The 27574-nt window shown below is 40.3% G+C and overlaps 2 protein-coding genes across 4 annotated transcripts in view; one reads left to right on the top strand and one right to left on the bottom strand.

Moving 5' to 3' along the window:
- Positions 1-6194, bottom strand: part of col4a1 (collagen, type IV, alpha 1) — a 45917-nt gene extending 39723 nt beyond the window's left edge. For both annotated transcript variants that reach the window (XR_008603199.1, XM_023267280.3), the window contains exon 1: positions 5953-6194. Coding sequence is in view for 1 of the 2 variants with exons in the window: in XM_023267280.3 (XP_023123048.2) it covers positions 5953-6027 (75 nt within the window). In the remaining variant the exon portion in view is untranslated. The remainder of the gene's footprint in view (positions 1-5952) is intronic.
- A 47-nt stretch (positions 6195-6241) lies between these two features.
- The window catches only part of col4a2 (collagen, type IV, alpha 2), a 77127-nt gene continuing 55794 nt past the window's right edge, over positions 6242-27574 (top strand). The window contains exons 1-4 of one of the 2 annotated variants that reach the window (XM_023267277.3): positions 6242-6304; positions 6412-6489; positions 6722-6842; positions 6931-6982. In XM_023267277.3, coding sequence (XP_023123045.2) covers positions 6793-6842; positions 6931-6982 — 102 coding nt within the window. In that variant the 5' untranslated portion in view covers positions 6242-6304; positions 6412-6489; positions 6722-6792. The other variant, XM_023267279.3, reaches the window with a different exon arrangement.

Raw genomic sequence — 27574 nt, 5'->3', positions numbered from 1 at the left:
ATTAGCAGTGTTATTGTCTCCAGGACCCCTTGTCAAACATTATTACTTTATTTTGTGCTTCTCTGTACTACCCTGCCTAATGAACAAAATCTGACTCAGGCTGCTACTCCACTCTATATGATGCCACATGAATTCAGCAGACTCTGACCCAAGGCAACAATAAGACACAGTACTTCAGATAAAATAGACTAAGTTAAAACCAAGCACTGTACATGCAAACCCACACAGAGGCATCATCTAATCTGGTAATGTCATGCTTCAGACCGAAATAGCTTTCATGGAATGTCGTAAAATTTTATACAAGTATCCAAGGTGTCATCATCTTGACACCTTGATTTTTACCAGCTGCAGCAGCATAGCTCGTATTGTTTTCACCTTGTGAGTCTGCTTTTGTGTGTGAGTCCTCATGAAAAATATGTGGTGTGGAGACTTACTGTTGTGAGAACTAGCACAAGCAAGCAGGTGTTTATGTACTGATCAGCCACAGCATTAAAACCACCTGCCGAAGGTCCCCCATGTCCCACCAGAACAGCTCTGAATGTCCAGGTCGTGGACATGGGGCTTCTGGGGTTGTCATATGGTGTCTAACAACCAGAAGTTGGCAGCAGATTCTTGGGGATTTGTGAGTTACTGAGTGGGGCCTCTATGGCTCAGGCTTTTTTCAGCGCATCCTACAAATACTGGATAGGAATCTGGAGAGTTTGGAGACAGGGTCAGTGCCTTGGGCTCTTTGTCATGTTCCATGAGCTGTTTCTGAGCAATTATGGCAGTGTGGCTGTTGGTAACTGTGACTACTGCTGTCATTGTGGTGTCTTCTTGGTCTGGAACAATGTTTAGGTGGGACGTGTCAAAGTAACATCCACTTGAATGCCAGGACCAAAGGTTTCCCAGCAGAACGTTGCATTGTAGCGAGATGACTAATGTTTTACATGTCATCTGTCAGTGGTCAACGTGATAGCATTACAAAGGTGCAACATACAGTCACAGAACTTCAAAGGCGTGCAGTTGAGATAAAAAAGAAGGCTGAATTAGAAGAGTTGTAGCTGGTGTGATCCCATCACAAAACAGTCTCATGCTAACTAACAGCAGCCCAACATTTTTATTTGGTTAAAAAGTCCTAATCTAGTCCATGAACTGCAACAAATATTACACAGATCTTCATGTACAATAAGTGAAAGAAACTAATCAGGTCAAATTAGTTCCATGATTCTTATTTTCAGAATGAGCTCACACATAGTCAAAAATCTATTTTTGAATAAGTATTTTGATGGAATAAAAGCACAAACATATTTGACACACTGCTCATTTTTAAAAAGGCCACATGGTAACATATTAGATTTAGTATCCCGTCACCAACAAACTGATACCAACACACTTTCCCTTTAAAACACCAGTATGTAGAAAATGCAAATCCTTACTTTTTTTTGCACACGTTATCCAGCAATTTTCAAGATTATATCTATAAAGTCACACACATCCAGACCGAGAATTGCTCTTTTCTGCAGGGATAAAACAAACACAGAGTAGCCACAGACCTAAATATTGTCCATGTTTCCTGGACAGTTATAATGAAGTAATCAAGCACTTGCATTCTACGGAAACCTTGCCTAACACTGCCCTTTAGTTTGGCATCTGTCCTTTGTATCTACAGCAAGACAGAAGGTTTCTTGTCTAAAAATTGACAAAAAGAACAGCTGAGGGAGGCGACAAAAAACAGAAACTCATAAATCTAATGACACCATCATCCCTGTCTTACACTTTATCGGTTGGACAATTTGGCAGCCGGGGGGGGGGGGGGTGGTGTTTCAGGTCAAGGACTAGAAAGTGAAGCTAAAAGCTTTGCTACGGGGTATCATCTCTGGCTCCGACACACATTCCTCCACTTCTGGGGCTCATAATCTCATCACCTCCTCCTCCGCCTCTATTACTCTCCACTTCCCACCTCCCTGTCAGGCAGACATATACATTACACCATCGCCTCCAAACCACAAATGGCATTTATGACTCGCCAATTTCACACGTAAAATGGCCAAATTACACTTTCACAATAGCAATGCACCTCTGGGAAGTAAACCCAATCGCGAGGATGACACGAGTTGATCTGGAGGAAGCTAAAGTGCGGGAAATATTAGCATGGGACAAAAGAGGTGCTTCATGTGGTAAAAGTAAACTGCAGCTGTAACAAATGTGAATAAAATGCCTCCTTGACGATGCGTGGACCACATGGAATTGAAAACAGCTTTACCATGCTTAACCAATTCATTTAATCCCCGCCTCGCTTGGCACAGACAGGGAACACACACAGAGAAATGGGGCATACCTGCCACAGTTCTTGAGTAACAAGGTCAGGGCAGAATTATCTGCACCGCCCAGACACGCCTGTCAAAATAAGAGCACACAAACGCGATCACAACTCTTCCAAATGTAGGCATTTTTACAAGGCTAAGGACAGGGGTCGAGCAGGTTGCACCTTCCCAGCGTGCATTGCTTGGTTGGTGGTCAGTCATAGTGACAGAGTCAGCTGCTGCCTCTGTGGGGGGTGTTGGGTCTACAGGATAAGACCTAGACAAAACTACAAGCAGCCTTGTCGGCACTTTGGCCAGCAGCACCGACAGATCGAGTCCTCATAGCGATTCTCGGCTTTCGACAGACAAAACATCTCTTAGGCTGCACGAGGATTAGCAGCTTTTAGTGCGGCTTCCTCCATTCACTTAAGATCTGGGCTGATCCTCCCTGGGATTCACCCTGCTGTCCTGGAACATCACAACCAAGCCGGCAGCAGGAACCAGGCAGCACAGAGGAGCTCGTCTTTCCCACCAGCTACTCGCCTTTTCCCCAATCCCTCCATCTACCATCCCACACACAAACTCACTCCAGGAATCTGCTAATCTGCCCCTCCACATAATGCCCCTCTAGGAATTACTGATGACTCATTCTGGCCAGATTAAATGGCCGCCAAGGGAGAGATGCTCTATTCTGTAGGTATTAAATAAACAGCTGAGAAATTCACTCTGACTCACATGATGCGGTGAAAAAAAATGAGAACAAAGGTCTAAATGGAGCTAAATGTTAGCATTTTCACTTCATCCTTACAGGAAAGAGGGAAAGGCCAAGGCGATCTTAAATCTCTTATCTTTTAATTACAGCTTTCTAAAGTCAGCCTGACCCGCTCTAGGTCAGGGTTTATTCTGTTAGCGAGTGCTTGGATACATTTGCAGTTGACCGTGAATTGTTTACACTTTATGTTCTAAGTTTAGCCAGGGGTTCTTACTGATTGTGAAGGAGCCTAAACAGGGGGCTCCGATTCTCAATCAATGTCGCATCTCTGTGTATGCAGATACAAAGAAGAGATAAACAATCTGAATCCCTTGGGGGACATCAGCCAAGATGCTGATTTCAACGGAGTCAAATTTATTTAAGTGGGCTGATTTAAAAATTTGCTTGTGACCTAATTTAGATTGATAATATCTGCTTCATTGTCCTGGATAGCAGATGAGGTAAACCCCTTTACGTTCACCGAGCAGCTTTGGATGGATGAAAGCCCTGAAAAGACCACAAACTTCCTGTTGTGGACCTCCCATGGGTGGACGATGGGAAAAATCCCAACAATAAATGTGGAATGTTAAATTACTCCAGTTTCATTGGTGTCATCTGACCAGTGACAAGATGTTCAGCCAGATATACACCTCCTCAGCCATCCTCTCCTCTGTCCAGATGTTCTGTGTCTGTCTCATGTTTGTGCTTCTAAATCCAGGCTTTCAGTGGATAAAAGTTGCCTCTGCTGCTTTGTTTAATTTGATATCTTGGCTCTTGACATTATGAACTTCTATCCTACGCAGCTCTCTGAACCAAAGCTCAGTCTGAACAAAGGACTGAAGATTACCACGAATAATGAAGTGAATTATGATTGTCTTGTGATTTAGGGAAAAGAATATGAAAGCATCTCTGCTTAGTTTTCTGCCTGGATAATGCACAAATGTAAGAAACTTAGAGTCGGCTTTACTGAACCGAAAAAGTAAAGTAGACAAAACTTCTTCTGACACATTTTAACATGTGGATACCGTGACATCTATCCTAAATCGCTTCTTGGACACTACATTTTCATTGTCAGCTCACAGCTACAGTCCATCACAACTGAATACATACCCAGATGATAACATGATAAGGCCAGGCTCCCATGTGAGGTGGTCATTTTCTCTGAAATATCACACATTGCTCCATTGTGCAACAGAACATCCTGTTCCTCCTCAATTTCACGTTTGATAAAGTCCAGTAGTGTTTCCTCCCACAAATCTAGATTTATCCACCCATTCTTAAAACTAAAACACCAGATTGGACCAACCAATCAGAAGAAAACTGCTTTTTGTTGGGCCTCAACATACATGAGTACACAAAGAAGAAATTCTAAATGGAGATGAATCACAAGCAATTTCTTAACCTCCGCTGCCATTCGACTCATTCGTTGATACCCTACCTTTAGATTAATATTACCATTGCCTTTCTACCACTAAGTCAGGCTGTGAGGCTCCAGTTTGTCAAACGTTTGCCCTAATAAAAGTTCCTAATTAAATTTATGACTTGGACTTCAGTGTGCAAAGCCTTCCTCTCTCTCAATACGAACAGCCTGCAATAAAATCAGAAAAAGCAACACCCACCATTGTGAGCAGGGATCAGTCAATCAATGTTAATGTGGCCCCAGTGGAGTCATTGGTCATGCAGCAGTGGGATGCAAACATTTAGCACATAAATGCACCAGTTCATTGTGGAGAGCTGGGATTGGTGCCAATCCAAATGAAATACCAATCCTTCATCACTATAAGTTTATTTGTCAATGTAATTTTAAAATGTTGTGTTTTGGTAACATGTATTAGTCATGGTGGGATGTCAGCAATGGTAAAATAACTGAAGTGAATTCCACACAGATTATATTTGGTAAAAAGATATGTCTTGTATCAATCAATTTGTCTGCATCCCCGTTTGTGAGTGACAAAATGCCAAATCAAGCTTATCAGTAATACAGGACTGACTTTTATTGATATTTATACCACAAAAATGGCAGACTTTGATTCACACTGAAGACACATTGGAATTTGGATGAAAGCATTGACTTAGTTACACCTCTCTTGAAGCTATAAGTGGACAGTTTAAAAAATATATATATTTAGACATATTTTATTGCAAACAACTGAGAGCACAGTTTTAAATTTTAGTTATACTGATGGGATCTCACAGCTCTTCCTAATGATTTATGTCTCATACTGTAAATTCACTTGTAATGTGCAACCTTGCATCATGAATTCCTAACTCACTAACAGCAACACAGGCTGACAGAGACAGTCAATATTTTCTCTGCTTGTCTGGACTGTGGAACTGGGCCATAAGAGCATTAAACTGTCTTTATTGGATTATCTGAACATACCAATGATTAACTGCATGCATATCTCTGCTCCTCATTACCTCTTCATACCTTTTTCTCTAACACACACACACACACACACACACACAGGCACACACATACACACCCTCTTCAGCTACTGTAGGCACATCTGCCCCACCCTCTCCCTCCACCCTCTCCCTCCTCCTCCCTCTCTCTGCTCCCCTCCAGCAGAAGTGGAGGAGGCTGGGCTGGGAGCAGAACAAACTCAAGTGTTCAGAGCAGCTCGATCAGAAAGTGTTACATTCCTTTTAAAATCCAAACAAATTCAAAAAACTACAATCATCTGGCGCAAAGACAGTGCATGTCAGTGCTGGTAAAACTAATGTTTACTGCATAAGCACATTAAACGGACAGAAAACATCCACGATATGACAGGGTTGGCTGCGTAAAGACGCATGAGTTTAAACACATGAAAAAGAGTAATCCTGCGTAGAGAGTTGTCCATAATCATACAAAGCATGCAAAATATACCTGATAAATCAACAAAAAGTGCCGGAGAGTCTTCATCCACTTACCTCAGCCCCTGTCATGTCTACAGTGGAGTAGAGAGCCGCCAGCAGCAGCAACAGTGTGCCGGACGGTAACAGCATCGCGGCGGTGCGCGCTGGAACCTGCGTGTTGTGCGGAGTGTCCACAAAACAGCCACCTGTCGAGCCTCTGCTCCGCGTTCTTCCAGGTAATTCGAAGCTTTATCGGCAGAGCACGGCCAGTACGTATGGCTGCATCTTTGTCCGAGACGATGTGAGGTTCTGATCAATGCAACTTGGTCTTGTTTCTGCCGCACCACACCCCCCTCCCAAAAAACGACCACCCTCGCCCATGCAAACGGGCTCAACCTTACTTTAACAAACACTTTGACTTTTCTCGGTAAGGAGAGGGACTACTCGGTGCACTTTTGTGTTTTTGAGACAATATTTCAGGAATCTTTTGAAAGCTTTTTTTGTGCCACAGGTGTCTGTTGTGAAACTTTTCAGGTCGGGAACCAGCGCGTCTTTGCACCTCCCGAGACCCGTTTCTTCCATCTTTCCATTGCGCACAAGATTTCGGCGACGGTAAGTTTGATACTTTATTAAATTGGTGACAAATTAATGACATTGTCGTGGAAAAATTTAAGTATTTAAAGTATCTTCGCAACTCAGTTCAGTGCTTCCACATGGAGACGCTTCTAAAGTTGTCTGCCTCAGTAAAACTAGTCGTAACAAGTGGCATCTTTACGCTTAATAACTTGACGCGCAAATATATGAACCAGTAATCGTCAATAAAAGGGGTTTTGGATTGCTGCAGGTCGGACAGTCATGCTGTAGAAGTGTCTCTACAAGTGAATCAACGGTGTGGGACTCAACTTTGCGGTCCGCATGATTGGCACCATGCAAGGACAACACAGCAGAGGACAGAAGAGTCTGAGGTAAACACAGTATGTGCACGTTTTCACAGCACATGATCACCAAATGCTGAACCTACAAACATTTTTACGCGGCAACTTTCCCCAACAGGCTGCTGCTTCTGTGCCTCTTCGCTGCCATCCTCGTGTCTGGAGTGCAAGCAGTAAGTTTTCTTCTTTATTGATTTCCAACGTCATTTTTTTTTTTGCTTGTGAACTTTCACGTGAAAACAGCAGCCTGCTGACAGTTAATGCACAGAAATAAAAACTCGTGTCTGCGACTCTGGAAGCCGCTCGGCAGACACATGCACACCTCGGTCAGTGGGAGTGTCCGGGTTGGAGAGTTCTCCAGGAGGAGGGTTCTTGGCTTTGCATGCTGGTAAACAGCAGCAAATCAGTTTCTGGTGAAATGCCTGGTGTTTGCAATTTTACTAGTTGGAGCTGCAGCTTGGAAGTCTGCAGTGTTTTGCGTTTGCAAACTAAATAAACAGAAATAGGATATCATGTTGTGCTTTACTTGACCCCCATGACCCCGGATTGAAGGGTGGGGTCATGACCTCTGCAGGCAGGATGATGGGTTGTTGGGTTTGTGGGTTTAAATTTGTCATGGTGTGCCTACATGCTACAAAGTAACTCTTAACTAGCTCTCTCCTTCATACTTGAGGCGTGTGCTCCCATATTTTTTCTGAGACATTGTGTCAGATGAATATTTAGCAACATTATCACAAGACACGCTGCAGGCTACATCTGCATCATCTTGCAATGATAATGACAGTAAAATGATACAGACTAGGTGTTGTCTGTAACAACTGATTAAATTGTGGGGGTGTTTCTGAGTCCCATCAATTCCCACCGCTCGCTACATGTTTAGGTCACACAATTTGGTATCCATACATAACGTACACATGCACAACACACGCCTGTGCTCAGTGCAAGGTCGTTTTTTCAAGTCTTGGCAGAGTACTGTGCTCTGTGAGTTCTTTTCTTGTTGGTGCTGTGATCATTATTCATGATCTCTTCTGGGTGCTATTCTACTCTTTAAAAGACTCCCTTCCATAGAATGAAGTTGTTTTTTTTGTTTTTTTTTTAACCTTGCTAACGTGTAAATATGGTGTTTTTTATATGCTGGAAGACATATCTTTAGAAAATAAGCAGTCATACCCGTGGATGAGCATTTCCACCTTGAAGCTGCAGTGTAGTGATGAGAGTCTCAAAAACACAGATTTACACTTTCGGGATTTTAACAAACTTCAGGAACCACTTCTGTTGACTTGCTAGGTGGGACTTTCTGTATCATTACTCACCTTCAGAATTACTTTCTGGTTTGAAAATCAGTGAATGCTGAATAACTCCAGTATTTCAACTTGCTGTTTTGTAGTGTGAGTAGCTTTACGTAGGTGAGCTGGTGTGTTTGAGCTGCAACCAAGGGTGGTTGGAGAAAGACAGGGACATCGAAGGTCTGCAATTTCTAGAGCAAGCAACAGTGTAGTGTTACATCTAGGCCATTTTGAGGCAGTCCAGAACTATTTTCATTGAAGAAACTTCTAAATATGTGACTTCAGTACATTGTGTTGAGTTTTTTTGGGGTTAATCAATGACAGGGGAAGGACTTTAAGGGTTAAATCCACAATCTTCATTCCCTATGAGGGGCCTTTTAAAGTTCAGCTAAAGATAATACAAGGGTTGATCAGTTTCAGCTGACAAATCAAGTTCCAAAAAGTTGTGTTGCTTTCATGAAAGTGCATATTTGTCTTAATGTTGGTTCACTGCAGCTCGTTTTAAAGAGATAAAACTGCAGAATAGGATGTCTTGAGTTTCTTAGCATTTTTTGTATAGAGATGTTTACAGTTATCTCCAGAGCAACCACTGTACACTAAAACAAGTCATTTGTAAAGTAATTATGCATTCACATGGTATTGGGGGTTCCTGTAAAGTAAATCTCATCATCAGTACATGTTTACAAGTTTCAGCACAGACTCTGAAGACGCCTGGACACAGGACAAAATTTCCAAACTCAACTGCACATGCTTTAAAGTAATAAACTGTGTGCTAATTTTCGTGGTCTGTACGTATGTCATGATATTTACTCTTCTCCTCGTTCTTGTCCCTGTTTTGTTAAGTAGTTGCACACGCTGTTTTTTTTTTTTTGCTTTTTCCTGTTGTTCAGCAAAATACAGTAAACAAAGGAAGTCTTCTTGTTGTCCCAGTTACAGCTTGCATAGAAGTCCCAGTTCTGCAGCCGTCTGCAGACACACAGAGAGAAACCATGAATGGGCCGTGAGACTCTCAGATGCTTCGTTTTATTGCATTCGGCATTCAGCACCAGAAACAGGTCACTGTGACCTTCGTTTCCATCACACTTCAGTATATTCATTCTATAGTTTGGCAGTTTTGAGATAAGTTTTAGTTTTAAAGCTCATAGTGTTACTCTGTCTGTGAATATGCAGCCAAAGAAAGTTCAGGGGTTCCATTAGAAAAATAAGATTAGACTCTGTGGCTTCTGCTAATGATTCAAACCATCAGAGTTTAGGTGGCAGCCCTCAGTTAGTTTTTATGTTACTCTTACAAGTTGTCATTAAAGTGCCTGAGGGAATACAGATGTTTCATCCTCTGTAACAGTGTTTGACTGGGCCAAAGTAATAGCCCATAAAAATGGTCTATAATGATTCATTACTTTTAATCCTCTCTCTTTCCAGACTGTGCATAGTGTACTGTATTTTTCCTTTCATCAAGCCCACCTTTGTGATCCTGATTCGGTGTTTACACTGTTTTTCTGCATTTTTGCTGTTGTTTGTTTGAGCTTGTTGATGTCAGATGCTGTCTGGGGTATTTAATATCACACTCAAGGCTCTCGGATGAAAACTTATTGCGCGAGTGTGATGAAAAGGAGCTGTTGTTTCTTGCTTTTTATCAGATTTGGTCAGGGCTTGATTAAAAGCGTGTGACACTGGTCAGCGCCTCTGTGTATTGTGTAGTTTTTCTTCAACAGGCACCGATACTGGGAGACGGCGAGCTAATTTTAGTCTGGCACAGTCCATGTGCTCTTTGTAGACAATTAAACTGATACATAGAGAGACAGCTCACATTGATAACTTAAGGGAAAAACAAAATTGCTTCAGTTTCTGGGTGTGGCAGATAAACAGCACATCCGACTTTTTCAATAATATTTCCATCTGTCCACATTACAGAAGCTGTTGAAAGCATAATGAGTCAGTCTCAGTAGCTGTGAGCTGTAGGTAATGAGGTGGTTGAGGATGTTTTACATGTAACAAGGGTAACAATAACCAAGTGCATGTCACTCTGATGTTTCCCATCTGACACAGAATTTCTCAATCTCAACTGCGTCTTGGAAAATATGTTTCTGTTTAATATCAAATCCAAATCTGACCCTCGGGACCGTTTCACTTCTTTGAACCGAACCGTTGTACAGCTGTTTCCCACCATCCGTCTCCATGTGATGTTTCACATTTGGAATTCCCCTTCCTATTTACACTGTAATTCTCAAGATGTCTTTTTAATGTGAGATTCGATTCATGATTCCAAGAATTTTCACGATCTGTGCTCGCAAACGAGTGTGTTTCCATGAGGTGCATCATGACTCACTGAAGCAGTTGAGCTGCTGTGAGTAGCAGTAAGGGCCAGGTTATGTTGGATAAGTACAACATGGCAAATGTTGTAGTCATTCCAAATGGCTACACTTGAAAGTGGACTCGCCATCACAGAGAGAGCTGAGCATGATATCATTTAAATATGCTAATAAGAGTGTCCAGTCTCTCTGTTTAAATGGAAGAAAGTGACTGTAAAAAAGAAAAGCTACAGAGAGAAGTTAAAACTTGGCTAATTTTTTACCTCGGCACAGTGAGCCAATCACAACATATGGTGGGTGTGAATGTCAGATTGCCTTTTTCTAAGAGTTACAGAGATTATTGGACTTAATTCTAACACTGAAATGCTGTTGGGAAAAGAAAGTTGTTCGGTCATCTATCCAGCTGTTCGGTGCTTTAAAGGCATCGGTGTGCTTCAGCCAAAGCACTCGTAGGATCATTGAACAGGATGAACATAGCCTTGGTCTTAAAAGTAAAGCCATTGCAGAAGCATTATAAACCTGCATTCTCTCTATCAGCCAGAAGGGGGCGACTCTTGAAATCAGTGAGAAAACAGGCTTTTCTCACTTAATTTGTTACCTCAGTAAACATTTTTCTAATGAGTTTATGGTCTCAGTTGCGAGTTACAAGACTTCTTCAATCCAATATGATGTTCATTTTGTAAGTTATGGTGTGATTTAGATTAAAATAGACAAAGCAGGGTATGTTTAAAGATGAGGATATCTTATGATTGGTTGCTACTGTTTTGGTGTTTCTTCAACCCTTAGCTCATTTCGTCCAGTTTCAAAACACCAAAGTGGTGGTTGCAAATTCCAAACTTGAAGCTTCAAAGCAGTAGTTCATACTGAGCAATATGCTTGTTATTTTAGGATTCCTAGTTTTGTTTTTGTGAAATATTGCAAAACAGTGATGAATGTTCGCCACAGATTCCCAGAATTCAAATGTTTAAACAAACATCACAGTTTTGAAGCTGGATGAAGCAAATTTTTCCTTAAAATGTGATTGTGTGTAATAATTAGCCAAATGGATACTGATTTGGTCTTGTTGATCAACTAATAAATTAGTCTACTAATCATTTCACATCTGTCTTTGCTCAACTTGTTTGGTTATTGACACTAGACTACATTTTACCCCTCTCCAGACATGGTTAGATGTCATTTTAAACAGACATGGTTGTTTAAGCTACATTGAACCATTAAATACACCTTTTACTTGCTTTGGGGTAGCATTACAAGGCCTTGGGGTATTATTTAGTTGTACAGCACTCATTTTTCGACTCTGGATTCTGCATGAATCTTCCATCTACACTGTGGTGGGAAAACTGAACCCATAAGAATCATGAGAGCAAAAATACATGCTTATGTGGATTCATGTAACCACCACCACCACCCCCGCTTCACACACGCACAGAAACCATGCACACAAACACCGTTCATCAGTGTCTGTTGGCGGAGGAAGGAAGGCTCTTGAGGCAGTAATGTTAACAGGATGTTTCATATAGAGCCCTTTGAGAGGCTTTGATTCTCCTGTGTTTGAGAATATATTTCTAGATGTGTGCGAGCATGATGGAATTAGGGGGTGATGTTGGCAGAGGATGTGTAACTTGTGGGAGTTTGGTCGGCGACCATGGAGGAGACATTTTTGGCCACAGATTGCTACAGTACCTGAGAGCCCTGCAGCAACATCTGCTGTAGCAATTACCCTGTTTTTGGCTAAGTGGATGATTGTGATAAATGTTGTTTCTGCATGTGCCGGTTTGGCATGGCATCCCACTGCAACCACATGGTCAAGCTAAATATCCATAAGAGATCAGGAAAAATATGCAAATGATGGAAATACAGTTACTTACACAGCATCGCTTGGGAAGCGTGCCTCTAAATATGAATGAGTACCGCGTGATGGGGACGCAGAATGGAAAGCAGCCACGTGACTGACCTCTCGAACTGTATTATGGGCGAGGAAGGTGCGTGTCCGGGGCGAGGAGGGAAGATGTCTGTCTGTGATAAGAGTAGAAAAATGGCCAGCACATCCACTGCCAGAATAGTGGCTGTGACACAGAGAGAGCCTGGCTGTAACAATCAGGGGAAGAGCCCATTGTGCTGGTATGCAGGAAGCCACAGCCTCAGATGAGAAGAGCATGTGTGGGGCTTCCCTGACACCAGTGTAAGTGTGTGTGTGTGTGTGTGTTGTGTGGTGAGGGAGATTTGCCATGCAATTTTCCACTGAGGTGTTGGCTTCTTGACCCCAGGAGATTTCTGCGTTTGTGCGGCGTTGCGTTTGTGTCGATGGATGGGCATGTGCGTGTGTGCTCACATGTGAATGGGTCTACAGTACGTGTGTCTATTGTTTGCTCAAGTATTGTTTCCTCAAGTTTTGTTTTTTTTAAACGTGACTCTGTGGTGGTGATTGTTTGATTGGTTTTAACAGCTCTGCATTGTAAGCGTGAGGACAGACCTGGTGTGTTTGGCTGTTTGCCCCACTGGTGCACAAATGCTGTTTTAGATAGGCATGAATGTACCGTTTTGAACCCTACAAGGATTAAAAGAATAGAAAATGTGTATTAGATTTGTTTGGAGTTTCTTGTACAGACGATTTTCTCTTCCTCACTGGCTGGACATATGAACCTAATTTTCTTTCATGCACGTGCAGGGAGCGCGGGCTGTGTTTATCTGCGGGCTCGGTGAAGTTCGATTTTATGGGAAACATCCTGAGCGCCGAATTGTGTGAAGAGAAAATAGATTATCCAGAGGAGCTCTCTAAACAGGAAAAGGAAACGGGGTGGAGTTAAATGTGTCAGAGGTTCTTTACAACCTTACAGGACCCCACTTAGTTTGACTAAACTCCAGACTTAACTGAGATGGATATTCACAATGTAAACTCTGTCCTGTTTAATATTTTACATGAAGCAACATGTGATACTTAAGAGCACAGTGGCGGTCTTCTTATTCAGCAGTTCTTCATGTTTCCGTGGCCCAACTCATAGTGGATTTTTGTAGCTGATGTCAGTGCAATTTTAGGGAGTAAAAATTCAACCAATTCAGTATATAAATATACATATCACAAACAACTTTACAGCTTACCATTAAGACACCACTTTACTCCGCACCACCACGTGCTCTGCTGCTACATGTACTGCAGACAGTGCTGAGAGTATTGTACGAGTTGGAGCTGCTCTGCCGGACAAACTAAGCAATGACAACATTTTTATATCAATCTAAGTATGTTTATCTCCGTTAAGTTCTTTGAAAAGGTTTTCATATCAGCGCACATCAGATAATGTATCTGTGGCAAGCCAAAATATCAGTCGGGCTCTAATGATTTCATGTTTTACATGTTATATGAAATAAAATTAATCTGCTAAATCTTAAATTCATGAAGTTCTGTATTTGAAAATAGTTTTGACATTGCCTAAATTTGGCTCCAGATACCTCAGGGTTCACATATTTTATAAACAGTCTATGGGATGAACCTTATATATACCCAGTCTGTTTATAAAGTTTATATAATCCACAGATTTACTGTATTCAGGTTTGGTGTTGTGCTGTGGAGTCTCTATGACATGACCCTATTTCTGAATATAGATCTAGCTTTCATTACTGTACTGCATTTAATTGCATTACTTTGACTTTACAGATGTTCCAGAGACCAAAGAGCACCAGTTCTAGGAAAACATCAGATGAAACAGAATAAAACTGATTCAAAAGGCATCTCCTTTTAAGTCTTTAAATGAAGTAACGCTTGCATATAGTGCACTGTTGCATGCTGTCATTTTTCTTAATCAGTGCTTTAACTGGCACAACAACCTTTTAATTATACTATTGTTCTATTACTTAAATGTTATAATGATGAAATTGTTCAATGTACAAAGTGACAGGAATGTGAAAATAGCAGTGGTTTGACTCTGCAGATAATCACTGTTCATGCTTCATTTTCATTCCCAGTCATGCGTGGCAGCTCACACACACAAACCCACTGTCTCTCACAGAACTAAAACTTATTCAATGTTTGGTTCTATTCCAGATGAAAATATCTTCACATATCTACCAACGCATTTTCATCCTGGAGGTATACTGTATGTCTTTGGGTTTTATTATATGACAAAATACTGTCTAGTATTAAAGATATTGCTCTACACTTATACTACCATGACTGTGACAAACAGCTTTAATTATCACTAAATTTGCCAAATATTTTCTTAGTTAATCGACTGCAAAGACGAAGAAAAATCATTCAGTTTCTAAAGCCCAAGTCGATGCTATTTAAGCAGCCTCTTGCTAAGAGTTCAGACCAGGCCGTAGCGATAACAAACGCCAGGTGGTTTTATAGCAGCGGATATGCAACCATACTTTATTAAACACTTGCTGACAGTAATGAAAACACATCTTGGCTTTATTTCATCCAACAACTCATGTCAGCCCCTTTTGAACAAACATAAGCGACAGTTGTCCAAAACTTATCCAGTGCACCTGCTGCAGTGGCACAGTTCCAGTAGCGAACTTCTTAAATGCTGCACTTTAATGGATATAGCGCTTTTTTTTTAATTTGAGAGACTATGTGTGTTGTTACTGTGAAACTAAAAGCTGCTAATGTGAATACAAGTACAGTACAATTTTAGCACAGGTAGTTTTCTAAATGCTGCACCTTAATGGATTTTTATTGTGTTGCTGTTTGCTTAATAAAGTGAACATTTATTTTGCAAATAGTAGATTATAGCCAGTTGCAGCAATATTGACTTTTTGGGAAAGATGCAGTCGTAGTCTGTTCAATAAACCAGTGTTTAATGAAATGTCCATAATGTACCAAACCGTGACCTCAAAACTGTGATTTCTGTGTACCACTATACCTCTATTGTTGGTATTTATTGAGGCTGGGATCCCTATAAATGAGTGAGAGAGGCGGCAGCACAAGAACACTTTATTTTACTTCGAATGAAGTTCGGAAGTAAATTCATTGTGGACATTGTGGAAAATCCCCATATACTGTATATATATCTGCCCCTTGTCATTTGCCCTCGCTCCATCTCCCAGTGATTAATGGAGGGACACAGGGGTCCCATCAGGCTGTGCTGAAAGAATTTGTCCTCCCAGGCTTCAGTCTTCCAGTGCAGCTCTGTCCCTCACTTCCTTTTATAGCCTCATTCTGCCCCTGGTTTTTATCTGTCTTCTGTCCCCTCGCTCTCTCTCCATCTACCCCTGAATGGGACACTCGGCATGTCCTCCCTCTTCCTCTCTCGGCTTGTCTTCACATTTCAGCTCTCCCCCCATCCGTCCCCCCTCCTCCCCCTCGTGTCCTCCATCTCCTACACGTGCATCTCTGGTCGTCTGTCTCTCCTCAGCGGAGGTGAGTCTCCTCGGTGAGCTCAGACGGAAGGATTGTTTCAGCTGTGTTTACAGAAAGACCATGCATGCCCCTTTCCCATAAAATTACTCTGCACTTTCTGCTGCGCTGTTTGGTTCAACAGGTGCCTGCGCAGTGATAGAATTTCTGGAGTCATTTGTTTTAATTCGCTTCATGGGGAGTTTTAGGGGTGAAGGCTGGGCGGCATCTTGTCATATCTTACAGGTGGGATGAGACTCTTTATAATGTCAGAACTATGACATCTCAGCAAGCGGTGGCATTCGCTGAGCTCACTGTTTTGCTTTGCACTTTTTTTTCTTCTGGAATGGAGTCATAGACCATTAATTTCCATCCCAGCTGTGGTCTAATTGATTAGACTCAATTATTTCTTGTCATGGGAAGAATGTTAACAAAGTTAAATGCGCACTTTGCGATAACATGACCGTGTCCAATTTCCCTTCTCTCTCTCTTGGTTTGTCTCTCGCTCTCATGCCACGTCTGGCTTTTTCTTCTGTTTTTAGAAGATCAGTCTGCCGCCACTTTGGCCCAGACTGTGGTATCTAAACAGCTTCGTGATTAACTGGGTATCCATGATGCACGGAGAATGAATCTTGATCATTTTGTTGATCCTCTGGATTTTGAGAATTGAGTTAAAAATAGATGGATGCACACAGCAAAAAGCTTCTGTTAAAGGATTTTGTTTGACTTTTTTTCATTTTGTATTAACTAGCACCTATTCTACTAGCCACTGGGATGTGCATATCTTTTCCATTGTTTCTGATCCTCTGACGTTTCCTGTACTGCCAATGTAAAGGCTTGTGATTTTGAGTGAAATGACTCGATATCTATTGCATACATTGCCCTGAAACTTGGTCTTTACATTCATGACTGCTTAATTTTTTAACAATAACATTCCTTTTAGTTTCAGCTGAACTTGGCTTAGTGAAAATTAGCATATGTTTACATGCTTAAAGTTCAAGATATAACCTGTTTAACAAGCCTAAAGCTATCATTTAGCTTACAGGAGAGTCAGTAGAGTCCTCATGTTGTTCCTGTCAAGAGAAAAATAACTGAGTCCACATCTCAACATTTTCATCTTCTCTGTCTCTGGCCTCTAATCCAACCTCCTGATCTTTATCGACTGATGTAAACTACATGACCGACTATATCTAACCTGATTATTTACTTCATCCTTTGCAGTCAGTCCACATTTTGCAGGATTTTCTTCATGTTTGTAATCCCTGTCTACTCAATAAACAGAGCTAAAAGGACACACATTGCTGTTCTCAGACCTCTCAGGTATCCATGATCCCATCTGGATGTCATTGATCATCCCTGCAGACGGTTAAGCAGCAGGACTATCATTGTAACAAGGTCTGACAGGTTTGCCTGTTTGCTCCTTGCTCCAGAACAGAACTGGTTCTAATCCCACATCAATTTAGCTCAGTTTGTAGCAGGAAGCCCTGATTAGAAGTGTGGCCCGTGGGAGATTGAGTTGAGTCTCAGCGTGACCCGAGGCCAGTTAAGTGGAGGGAAGGTCCAGCTTTGTCAGGCCCCAGATCAGAAACCAGAGCTGTGTTTACACTGGAGCTCAGCCACAGGAGCACAGTGGGAGTTTCTACTCTGACCTGCTTCCTTCAGGTCCCGCTCTAGTTCATGTTCGCCTTCAAAGTCATGTCCTGCTCTCTGCAGAGTGAGCCTGCCTCTCTGCCCCCTGAAATTCACTCTTACTACCCTTTTACTTACAGTTCAACTTGTAAAGCAGGCTTCTGTTACACTTAGTGTCAGGATCAATATTAAATCACAATAGAGTAAAGAAAAAATGATTAAAAATTATTTAAAATGCTGAAATGACAAAACCTCTAGTGTGTCTCCAGTCATGTATGACTTGAAAAGCACTCAGCTGATACTTTTGTTTGTTACCTGAAGTCTGAAAAAACACACCTACACTATCATTTTGGTGTTGGAGCACAAGAAAATTATTAAAATTAAAGTTCTGTTATATGTTGTGATAGATTATAAGTTACATTATAGCAGCATATATATTTTAATAATCAGATTTGTGCTGGAAAAAACATGCCATCTGTCCTCTAGTGGTAAAGGTTTATATAGCAAGAGGTCCAAGATGTAACTGACACGACAACAGTGGTCATGACCCCAGATGGTTAAAGACCATAATGAAAGAGCATATATGATTTTAATGAAGTACAAGTGATACATCTAATTTTTATAAACGTTTCTCAAAAGCTGGTCTGAGTCAAATATATTTTGTGTAAGATGTTCCCATCTTGTACCGACATGTGCCAGCCACTGTTTTTCATTCTGCTCAATGTCGTCCAGAGTTGGCTCAACAGGAATTTGTTTACACTAGAAGTTGTTACAGCGTCCTTCATTTTGACTCCAAAATACAAATAGATTAAAGTCTTAACGATCTATTCAGTCTCATATTGAGTTTTTAGTTTTCCTCCTGTGTTGTAGGAAAACGGAATTGTACATGCAACATTTGAAATGAAAAAAAGTAATTTCAAGTCTGCTGAGTTTTTTTTTGTTCAAGTTATTGAGAATCTGAAACAAAATTAGATTTTAGAAAAATAGTAGAAAAAATATTAATATCCAACTTAGCATTTTTCCAAAGAATAAAATATTATGACTCAACATTTAACTAAAACTATGTGGAGCATGTTAAAATGCACTGTTCAGTGGGCTTTAATTGGCTTTTCTTCTGAAATTTAATTTCCATTTAAGTTTTTGACTCAATCTTGTATTTTCCCCAAACAACAACAACCAAACGCCATTTGGTTTATGTTTAAGCGACAGCAAACCATATTATCTTCTATGAGGTCTCAGCAACAACACTCCAACAAATATATACAACATATGTGACATATATACTACCAGTCAAGAGTTTGAACTCACCTTGTCATTCAATAATTTTTATTTATTTGTTTTATTTTCTACGGTGTAGATTAATACTGAAGATGAACACTTTTTGTTTACAGTATGATTCCATATGTATTCTCTTATAGTTTTGATGTCTTCAGGATTAACCTACAATATACAAAATAATTAAAAACCATTGAAAGATAAAATGTGTCCAAACTTGCTTCTGGTAGTGTCTATATATCTATCTGTCTCTGTCTGTCTGTCTGTCTGTCTGTCTGTCTGTCTGTCTGTCTGTCTGTCTGTCTGTCTGTCTGTCTGTCTATCTGTCTATCTATCTATCTATCTATCTATCTATCTATCTATCTATCTATCTATCTATCTATCTATATATATATATATATATATATATATATATATATATATATATATATATATATATATATATATATATATATATAAATAATGAGGACTTAATGTCTGTTTTTGGACTTCCTCATTTACCCTTCCATGTTCCATCTACCAACAAATCTGTTGTTCCAAGTGTCACCACTCTTTCATAGCCTATTTGGCCTATTTTTTTTTGTTCTTTTTCATTCATGTAAATGTCTTCTAGAGGGTTTATGGTTGCGTACAGAGTTGACGGCACGTAAACTCTCCAGCGGGAGCTTGATGATGGTGTGGCAGGAAGCAGAATTAGCTGAAAAGAAGCAATGGCGCAGACAAGCTGTACTGTTTATCCAGAAGAAAAAGAAAACTGTGAAAGCCTATTATGGCTGGTACGTAATTTTCCTTTATCGCCACAGTGGAGGCCTTTGGGACGTTTAGTGTTATATCAAGACATGCCTCAGCTATAACTAAAGCCAACATAAACATGGCAATGTTTGATGTTTTGCTTTTCCTGCCTCTGTATGCATGTGTGTTTGTTTTATAGTTTAAATCTGATTATTTGATTCGGCTCGACATTGAACTATTGCCGGAAGGCGAAGCTGCACAGAAAATATAAACTCTCCATTTCGACACGCTGCCCTACTTTTTGAGCCATTTTGGTTCAGGACATTTTCAGAAACCGTTGTAGTAAGAACATCCTGATGGACAAAATCAAAGAGGGAAAGCTGTTAATAAGATATAAAAGTAAATTACTTGAATTAGTTAGAAGAGATCAAGCATTTGAAGGTAGTCTATGTACCCAGTTTTGCAGACATACATCCTTCAGCCCACATGTGAGTCACACCAGCAGACAGCAACAATGACCAGCATGGTTTGGTCTCCGACTCTTCTTGCCAGCTGTTCCCTGGCTCACTCAGACATTTGCAGTTTTATGTTTATACCTTCCCACTCACAGTCACAGGAGTCATTTGGACATGTTTCTTTCGTTTTTTCATCCAATGAATCAAGAGCGTCCTCACCCAAATACCTCCCCATGTTGTCTGGGATTCATTGAAACTACAGGGAGGCTGCACACAGTGTGGTGAGATGAATCAAGATATTGTTCGAGATCTGTCTCTTTTCACAAATGCTAAACAGGCCTTGAACTGAGCACCAGGCCTTTGGGATGCATGGAATCATTTGGGAGTTTAAACTGTAAATGTGCACAAGAGATCACAGACCTGGAAGAACTTGAATCTTAAAGTTTTTCAAAGAGGATACTGAGAAAATGCATTTTTAAAAGCTGATTGGATGAAAACACATAGAAGTTTCTTGCTAACAAAATTAATTTACCATAAAATAGTCAAACACTATGCTACCCTTTCACACTTAACAGCAGTTTTCGGGCTAAATATTGTCATCAGCAGGTTAGCAGAGTCGTGATGACAGAGCAGTTTTGATTGCCAAGAAACAAAGACTGTATGTCAGTTTATGTGTTTTTGTGTCACCTTCTGTGCTTCAGTGTGACCTAAACTCAGCCGGTCTTCACTTCTGTTCGCTTCTCTCCTGCTCTTTGTGCTCACATACAGTATACTGCATTTTAATACAGCTGAATTACAAATACAATTGTTCCTATTTGCTTATTTTTCTGCTTCTGTTGTCAGAAAGAAATAGAAATAGTGACTGAAACACAGCATATTAGGCCTACATGTTACCCAGTAGTCACTTCAGAGCTGCTGTTCATAATCACAGCGTCATCTTACAAACTAACCCAATGTACATCTTAAAAACATCAACTATAGTCTGAAATCAGCGATATATATATATATAGCCATCATTTACATGTATATATATATATATATACATGTAAATGATGGCTCAGAGAGAAAGTTTCAAGTGGTCTCACACTTATTCAGGTCTGTGTCGGCTGCTGTACAGTTAACTGTTATGCTCTGTCAGAGCCACAGAGAGAGTCTTCTTCCTGAAGGGGTTGTGGACCTGGATTTAAAGCTACAGACACTGAAGCCAAAAAAATGAAAGACACATTCTGGGTACATGTGAAACTTTTACTCATTTGCTAAAAAGACGCAAAATATGGGATCCTTAAAATATTAAACTGATGGTGAAGGTTAATAAATACCCAAAATGACTGCAGTTAATCCTAATGGATTGAATGCACCACATTTCTATTCGATAGTTGTCAGGGCAGTTCACTGCAAACCACAGTCATGACAACGTTTCAGCAATCACACATCAACCTCATGGCGATGGTAGATGAAATATCAGGGAATCACCAGAGTCAGTAGGATTCATCCTCTGGGGACTATAAATATCTGAGCACAACTTCACTACTGACATTTCCATTTCCAGAGCCGTGCTGCTACAGATTTTCTAATATTTGAAGTTACCTTTTGATTCATCCTTGCGCTCCAGCTTGCATGCTTGCAGTGAATCCTTCACAGAGATGATTCTCAGCTGGCAGTGGGATTATCTGGCATCCAAGACGGAGATATAGTGCAAATATACATCTAGACAAATCAGGCAGCTTGTTTCCATCACAGATGCGCGTTACAGAAACTCTTCTCGGAATTTATTGTGACCAGGTGTTTCAAATTCAACCAGTTTGCACTTCCCTTTGACATGCGCATCATTAGTGTGAAGAAGGGCAGCTCTAACCTTGGCGAATGGTAACAGTGACAGATGGGCTCACATACAGTGTGCAAGTGTATTCACACACACACACACACACACACACACACACACACACACACACACACACACACACACACGCAAAGGAATGAAAGTGGGGAAAGCCCACACAAATTTCCATAAAAGTGCCCTTTCCTGAATCATGTTCTTTATATTTAAGGTCAGTTTTCTGCTCACGAGAGTGGTTATGGTCCAAGTTTCAATGCACACTGCATTATGCGCAATGCAGCAGCACAAGGTGAGGAATAAGCGTAGCTGTAGGTGAATAGTTTGCATTTTTAACCTGTGTTGTCTGCAGCAGCATCATGTCTATTTCAACACGTTGTTGTGTCAAATGCAGCATTTTAAAGTGCAGTATGAATGATAAAAACACACTGTATGCTGTGATATTTCTATTTTTTACTTTAGCAGTTAACAATCGGCATTTTTAACAAAGTGACCATTTTCAGACTGACTGATTGGCTGTTTATTAGGTTTGATATTCAGTATTTTTTGGATTATTATTATGTTTTTTAAACAGTTTCTGGTTAAATAAATAAAATATTGGCTCTGATGCAAGCAGCCTTTCTTTATCTGTAGTCACCATCATGTGGTCTTGAGCAATGTCCAACCCACAGGACAGGATTGGTTTACAGGACAGATCTGGTTGGGTTGTGGTGGAGGTTTGTGTACTTTAAAGGCTCTTCCTTGTATGGGCTGCAAATTAGCTTAGACTAAATAAAGGCTTACCTTAAAATAATGCTGTGGGGAACTTGCTGTGTTGCGTATTCTCCCCAATATAAATAACCGTTAAATAAATGAGTCACCGGGTTCAACTTAATATTCAGCAGCGTTTCAAACCTACAATTCTACAATGTCATTTAGCAAAGGCTTTCATCCAAAGTGATGTACATCTGAGAGTAAAAACCTCAGGAAGATCTAGAGTCTCTTCTAAAATGCATTTGAGGTCATCGGATGCATAAAGATACAACCTTAAGAAGGAGTGAAAAGATGTGCGAGAAAAAGAAATAGCACCATGATGTAAATAACTTCTGTCTTTTCTTTTGTGCAGAACCCCAACAAGTAGTGTTTACAAGAGCTGTTGGTGTTTGCTTCCATGCATGAGCTCCCTTTTCTCCACAGGCTTTGTTAAGGAAATGTCAGCAAAGCTAAGATTAACTGGGAGTGCTTAAGTTAGTGTGGGCTGCTTTTTACCTAAAATATCTCTACCAAATATCAGCATCAATGTCCACAATGTTTTTTTTCTAATTTACTCCTCTTAAGCCCAGATATTAAAGAGTTCCTTCATATCTTGGAAATTACCACAGCTCTCTGAAGATCTCCTAAAGCAGGCAAGTCGTTATAGAAGGCAAGTGGCATCTACAAAGTCAAATAGTGAGATCAGACATTCCTCTTGGCCAAGGTCAAAGTGGAAAGGTCTCAGGTCAGATCCTTTATTAAGGATAAACAGCAGCTTCTGCCAAACAGCCCACAGATCAACCACTCAATGCTCCTTGTAGTGGGGTTTAGTTTCTGTTGACTCTCGTGGCCTGGAGAATCTTCATTATCACCGCAGCCGTATTTTACACCTCTGTCTTCAGTTTTAATGTGTCGTCTTCCTCATAGTCAGTGAAGCGAACGGACCATGTCACCACTAATGTCAGATCAAACGCTCATCTGAGCTGCAACCGTCTGTGATCTGTGTTCACCTGATACCTCAGGATCTCACACAAACACCGTTAGGCTTCGCCCTTTCGTTTAATGTGTGTAAAGTGAGAAAGCAGCTCAAAGAGGCAGTTAGTCATTTCCATCATCATCCACTCTGCTTGAGCCGAAGTCTGAATGTTTAGATGTTTAAGTGTGGAAGATTTTTTTGGCCGAAGCAGTAAATTTGAAGTGAAGTGCATCCTGCTTCTTTACTTCCTTCTGTTTGTTTCTAAATTACATTTTACGTTTGGTAATAATGTTTCGCGTTTTACTGCGTAATATGCTAAGATTAGATGAGGAATGTGCAGCTGTATGCTGATATTATGGACTCACATTTCTCTCTTTCTATTTCTGCCTATCTGTGTGTGTGTTTTATGCCTTCTTCGCCTTCATGATGCATTTTTTAGATTCCATGCACTGCTTTGCAAATTCAGTTTCTCCTTTTTTGTCCCATTTGTCAACCAGATTATGTGTTAATTTTGTCTAATTTTGTCAGTCATGATTATGTACGCTCATGTTTTCCCTGTAATATATCACAAGTCTTCTCAAGATCTTTATGTTTTTAGAGGCAAACTGCAGGCTGAAGTCATAAGAAGCTGCCCTACTTCTATCTCCCGCTCAGAATCATCCATTTTTTCCCTCCATATTTATTTGTAATTTGTTTGTTTTGTCTCTGTGTTTCTTCTGTTTTTGTCTTGTCATCATCCTGTCCTCCGTCCTGAGCTTCTTTGTTGATCTTGGCTGCGCTTAACATTGACAGCAAGTGCTAGGAAGCGGTTGTGTCTGTGGTAAACCTAATGTATACAACACATGGAAGAACCCGAGACCACGGTGATTCAGGCTTACCGCAGAAAATCCCCACAAACCAGACATCTTGGTGTCTGAGTATGCTGCATGATGGCGGTACAGGAGGAAAGACTAGAGATAAGTGCTGTTAAATGCTCACTGGCTATAATCAACAAGTTTAATAGCTGAATTTATCTATTATAGTAAGTTGTACATGGAATGGTGAGTTTTGGACAGCTGACTTTTTAAAACGTCTCTTTGGGTTCTCAGTATCTCAGGAATGGCTTGAGGGAATTCCTTCAAATTTGTCACAAACGCTCACTTAAACTCAAGGAGGAAATGATTGCATTTGCTTTCATGACTTAAGAATTAATTTGCTAATTATGACAAAATTTCCTGCAAATGCTTAATCGGATAAAACGATGTTAAATCATTAAAGGTCAAAGGCCGACTTCCCTGTTAAATGAAACTGTTTTACATCAGGCTTTTCCAGCCTTTTTTAACACCACAACTTAGGAACAGAACTAAAAATTGTAATCTTGGGTGCTACATTGAAACTGTGGTGATTGTATAGGTCCTCTATGTAGCTACAGACGTGTTTCAAGCATGTACACTGTAGAATTTAGATGCTTCTTTGCAGCAGAATCCATATTTAAAGACTTACTATATTCTCTGCAGCTTCATGTTCTATCAGAATCTGCCTAGGTTGTGAACAAATACAAGAACTTTAACTCTGTTTCTGTTTTTTCTCAATGAACTTACACACTTCAAAGTCTCTTCTACATATACTTTATGAGGCGACATAGATGTAAACTATGGATGTAGACAGTGATACAGTAGATTAGATACTCCTGTAGCGGACACACACAAAGGAGATGAAAGAAATGGCTCACTGATAATTAAGAAATCTGTACGGCAACAGAAAGAGAAACACTGATTCATTCCCTCCCAATTGTCCCATTAAATTATATACATAAGAACGATGTCTAAATATCTTAATTCTCTTTAATGTCTGCTCTACAATAGTGAGCAAAACTGCTTGCTGTCATTGTAATTCTGTGCAGTACATGCTCTTGTAACAATTTAACTGGAAAAAGTGTCTAAACACAGACAACTACAGACTCGTTGAAGAAAATGTGTCCAGTTTGTCCATTATGGTCCAACATTGGAACACTACAGCGTACATTATTAGATAATAACCGCACAGTGCAGCACCTGTTTTCAATAAAAAAATGTAATTGATATCCAGAGTATTCACAGAAATACTGCATAATTTTTTCCTTAAAGTATTAATGGCACTAATGTACTTAGTGTATGTATCACCATCAGGGAAAGTAGAGAAAAAGTGACCGTGAGAAAGTGTTATGTTGACCCAGCTGCTTTTATTTCATTAGCTGTACAGTACATTGAAGGAGTCGGTGCGCAGTCGGAGAGAGGCACCGGTGCAGCCGTAAAGAACAGGGAGGCAACAAAAACAACATTTCTCATTAAGAAAGACGTTCATCTGAGCACCTTGTATGCTTCTAGGAACTAAAACTCGGGCTTATCACAGCGCTTTGTCAGTGTTTAGGTTGTCAAAGCGTCAGGGATGGAAAGTAGAGAAACTTTACATGTGAAAAGGGCTGCTTATACAGTAGACGCCCCTACATATACATACACACAGGGTCAGAAACACATATGAGTAACAGACATCTACCATGTAAATATGACCTCATTGGCTTTATTTTAACAGGCCGATCCAAGTTATGTACTTATTCTAATAAATCTTTATGCAAGGCGGGGTTGTTCCATGAGACAGCAAACAAGCGTATTTCCCCAAATGTTCTGTCTTTCATTAGCAGAAATGATTGATTTCCTCTCGATTAGCATCTCTTAAATGTTTTTCACATTAATATTCCTTTTGTTGCTATTTGTGGTGAATCAATGGAACAATTCAAAACTAAAGAACCCTGACGAATAGAGAAATAAGCTTTGTTTCGACTGTCAGACCCCATGTTGGCTCTAAGTGGAAAACAGCCTGTTGTTTTTTGAGCCAATTCATTTTTCCTCTGTGTGGTCTGAGAGACAAATGCACAAGTTGATATATGTCTGCCAACTAATTTTTTTTCTTTTGTTTTTGTGGTGGAAATTGTGTTTATGTCTGAGCACGTGCTTGCAGGTTTGAGGTAAAGCAGATTGCTGAAGGCGGTTCACGAGAGATAAAAGACAATCATGGCTGCAGAGTCGTACTGTAAACGAGAAGCCACGGATGATTAATTAAAGCAAACTGGATCCCAGGAACTGCCCAGGTTTATGGTCTTTGTTTCACTTCATATTCATTGTTCTTTGACAGCTCTCCTAGCAAAGGCCGGGGAGTACGTTTTTACTTTTATATCTTTCTCGAATAGAGAAATTATTGACGTCTTCTTTATATAAAAACAGCCTTTTTGCTTCTTCTGGTAAAGCTTTCGGTTCTCCTGTGTTGAGACTGGGAGGTGGTCCTGTTTCTGTGTTACATAGGTGCCGGATTTATGAAGTTCTTCTGTAGGACCCCACACTGTGGTGCAAGGTGGTCTGGATTTATATGTTGGTCTTATGACATGTTTGTCTTATTCTGGTCTGTGTAACTGATATGGGAGATGGTTAAAAATCCCTCTTAAGCCTTCTTCTTCTGTCTTCTCATGTCATCATTAGTTGTGTTGATTGCTTCAACAGATTCCGTGAGCACCTGTTGAACTTAAAAGTATTTTAGTTGTCTTTTGAGCTTCTTTTTCACTGTGCCACCTTAACAGGGCTCCACTTCTTGACTCACACAGCCGCCGATTTTGTTGTAAATATAACACTTGTTACGTCTAATGTGAGGTGTAACGTGAGGTCAAAGCCTCTACTGATGCTCCTTCTGCAGGTTCCTCGTCATGTTTTCTGCAGAAGCATTGTCTGATTAATTGCAACATATCCAGAATATTAACAACTAATCAGCAAAAATAAAAGATTTGCATCACCTCAATAAATTGGCAAGCTGTGACAATATAATTTTGAATCAACACTTGTGAATTCATGCTAAAACCTCATATCATGTCATGTCCACATCACTTTTCTTGGAAGGAGATCAAGATCTCTCTTTTAAAGTGGGGAAATATGGTTTTGTATCTAATTATATCTATCTAAAAATAGTGCTGAAGATTCATCAACTTCAAATTGGATTCGCAGTTTGGAACATTTGATGTAGCATTAAGTTATGCAGTGTGTCTGACCCAGAATTTACACTGTAATGTCACTGGTTTTACAAATTTAGGTCATCGTCCTTGAATGCCAGTCTTCCTTTTATGGTATCTCGTGATAATGCTTGATCACGTTTTAAATCTGTCACACAGTGTTATATTGCAGATCAAATTGCAATCACCA

Source organism: Amphiprion ocellaris, chromosome 11, assembly GCF_022539595.1.
Source record: "Amphiprion ocellaris isolate individual 3 ecotype Okinawa chromosome 11, ASM2253959v1, whole genome shotgun sequence".
Classification (NCBI taxonomy): Eukaryota; Metazoa; Chordata; class Actinopteri; family Pomacentridae; genus Amphiprion; species Amphiprion ocellaris.
This window is presented reverse-complemented; position numbering and strand designations above follow the sequence as displayed.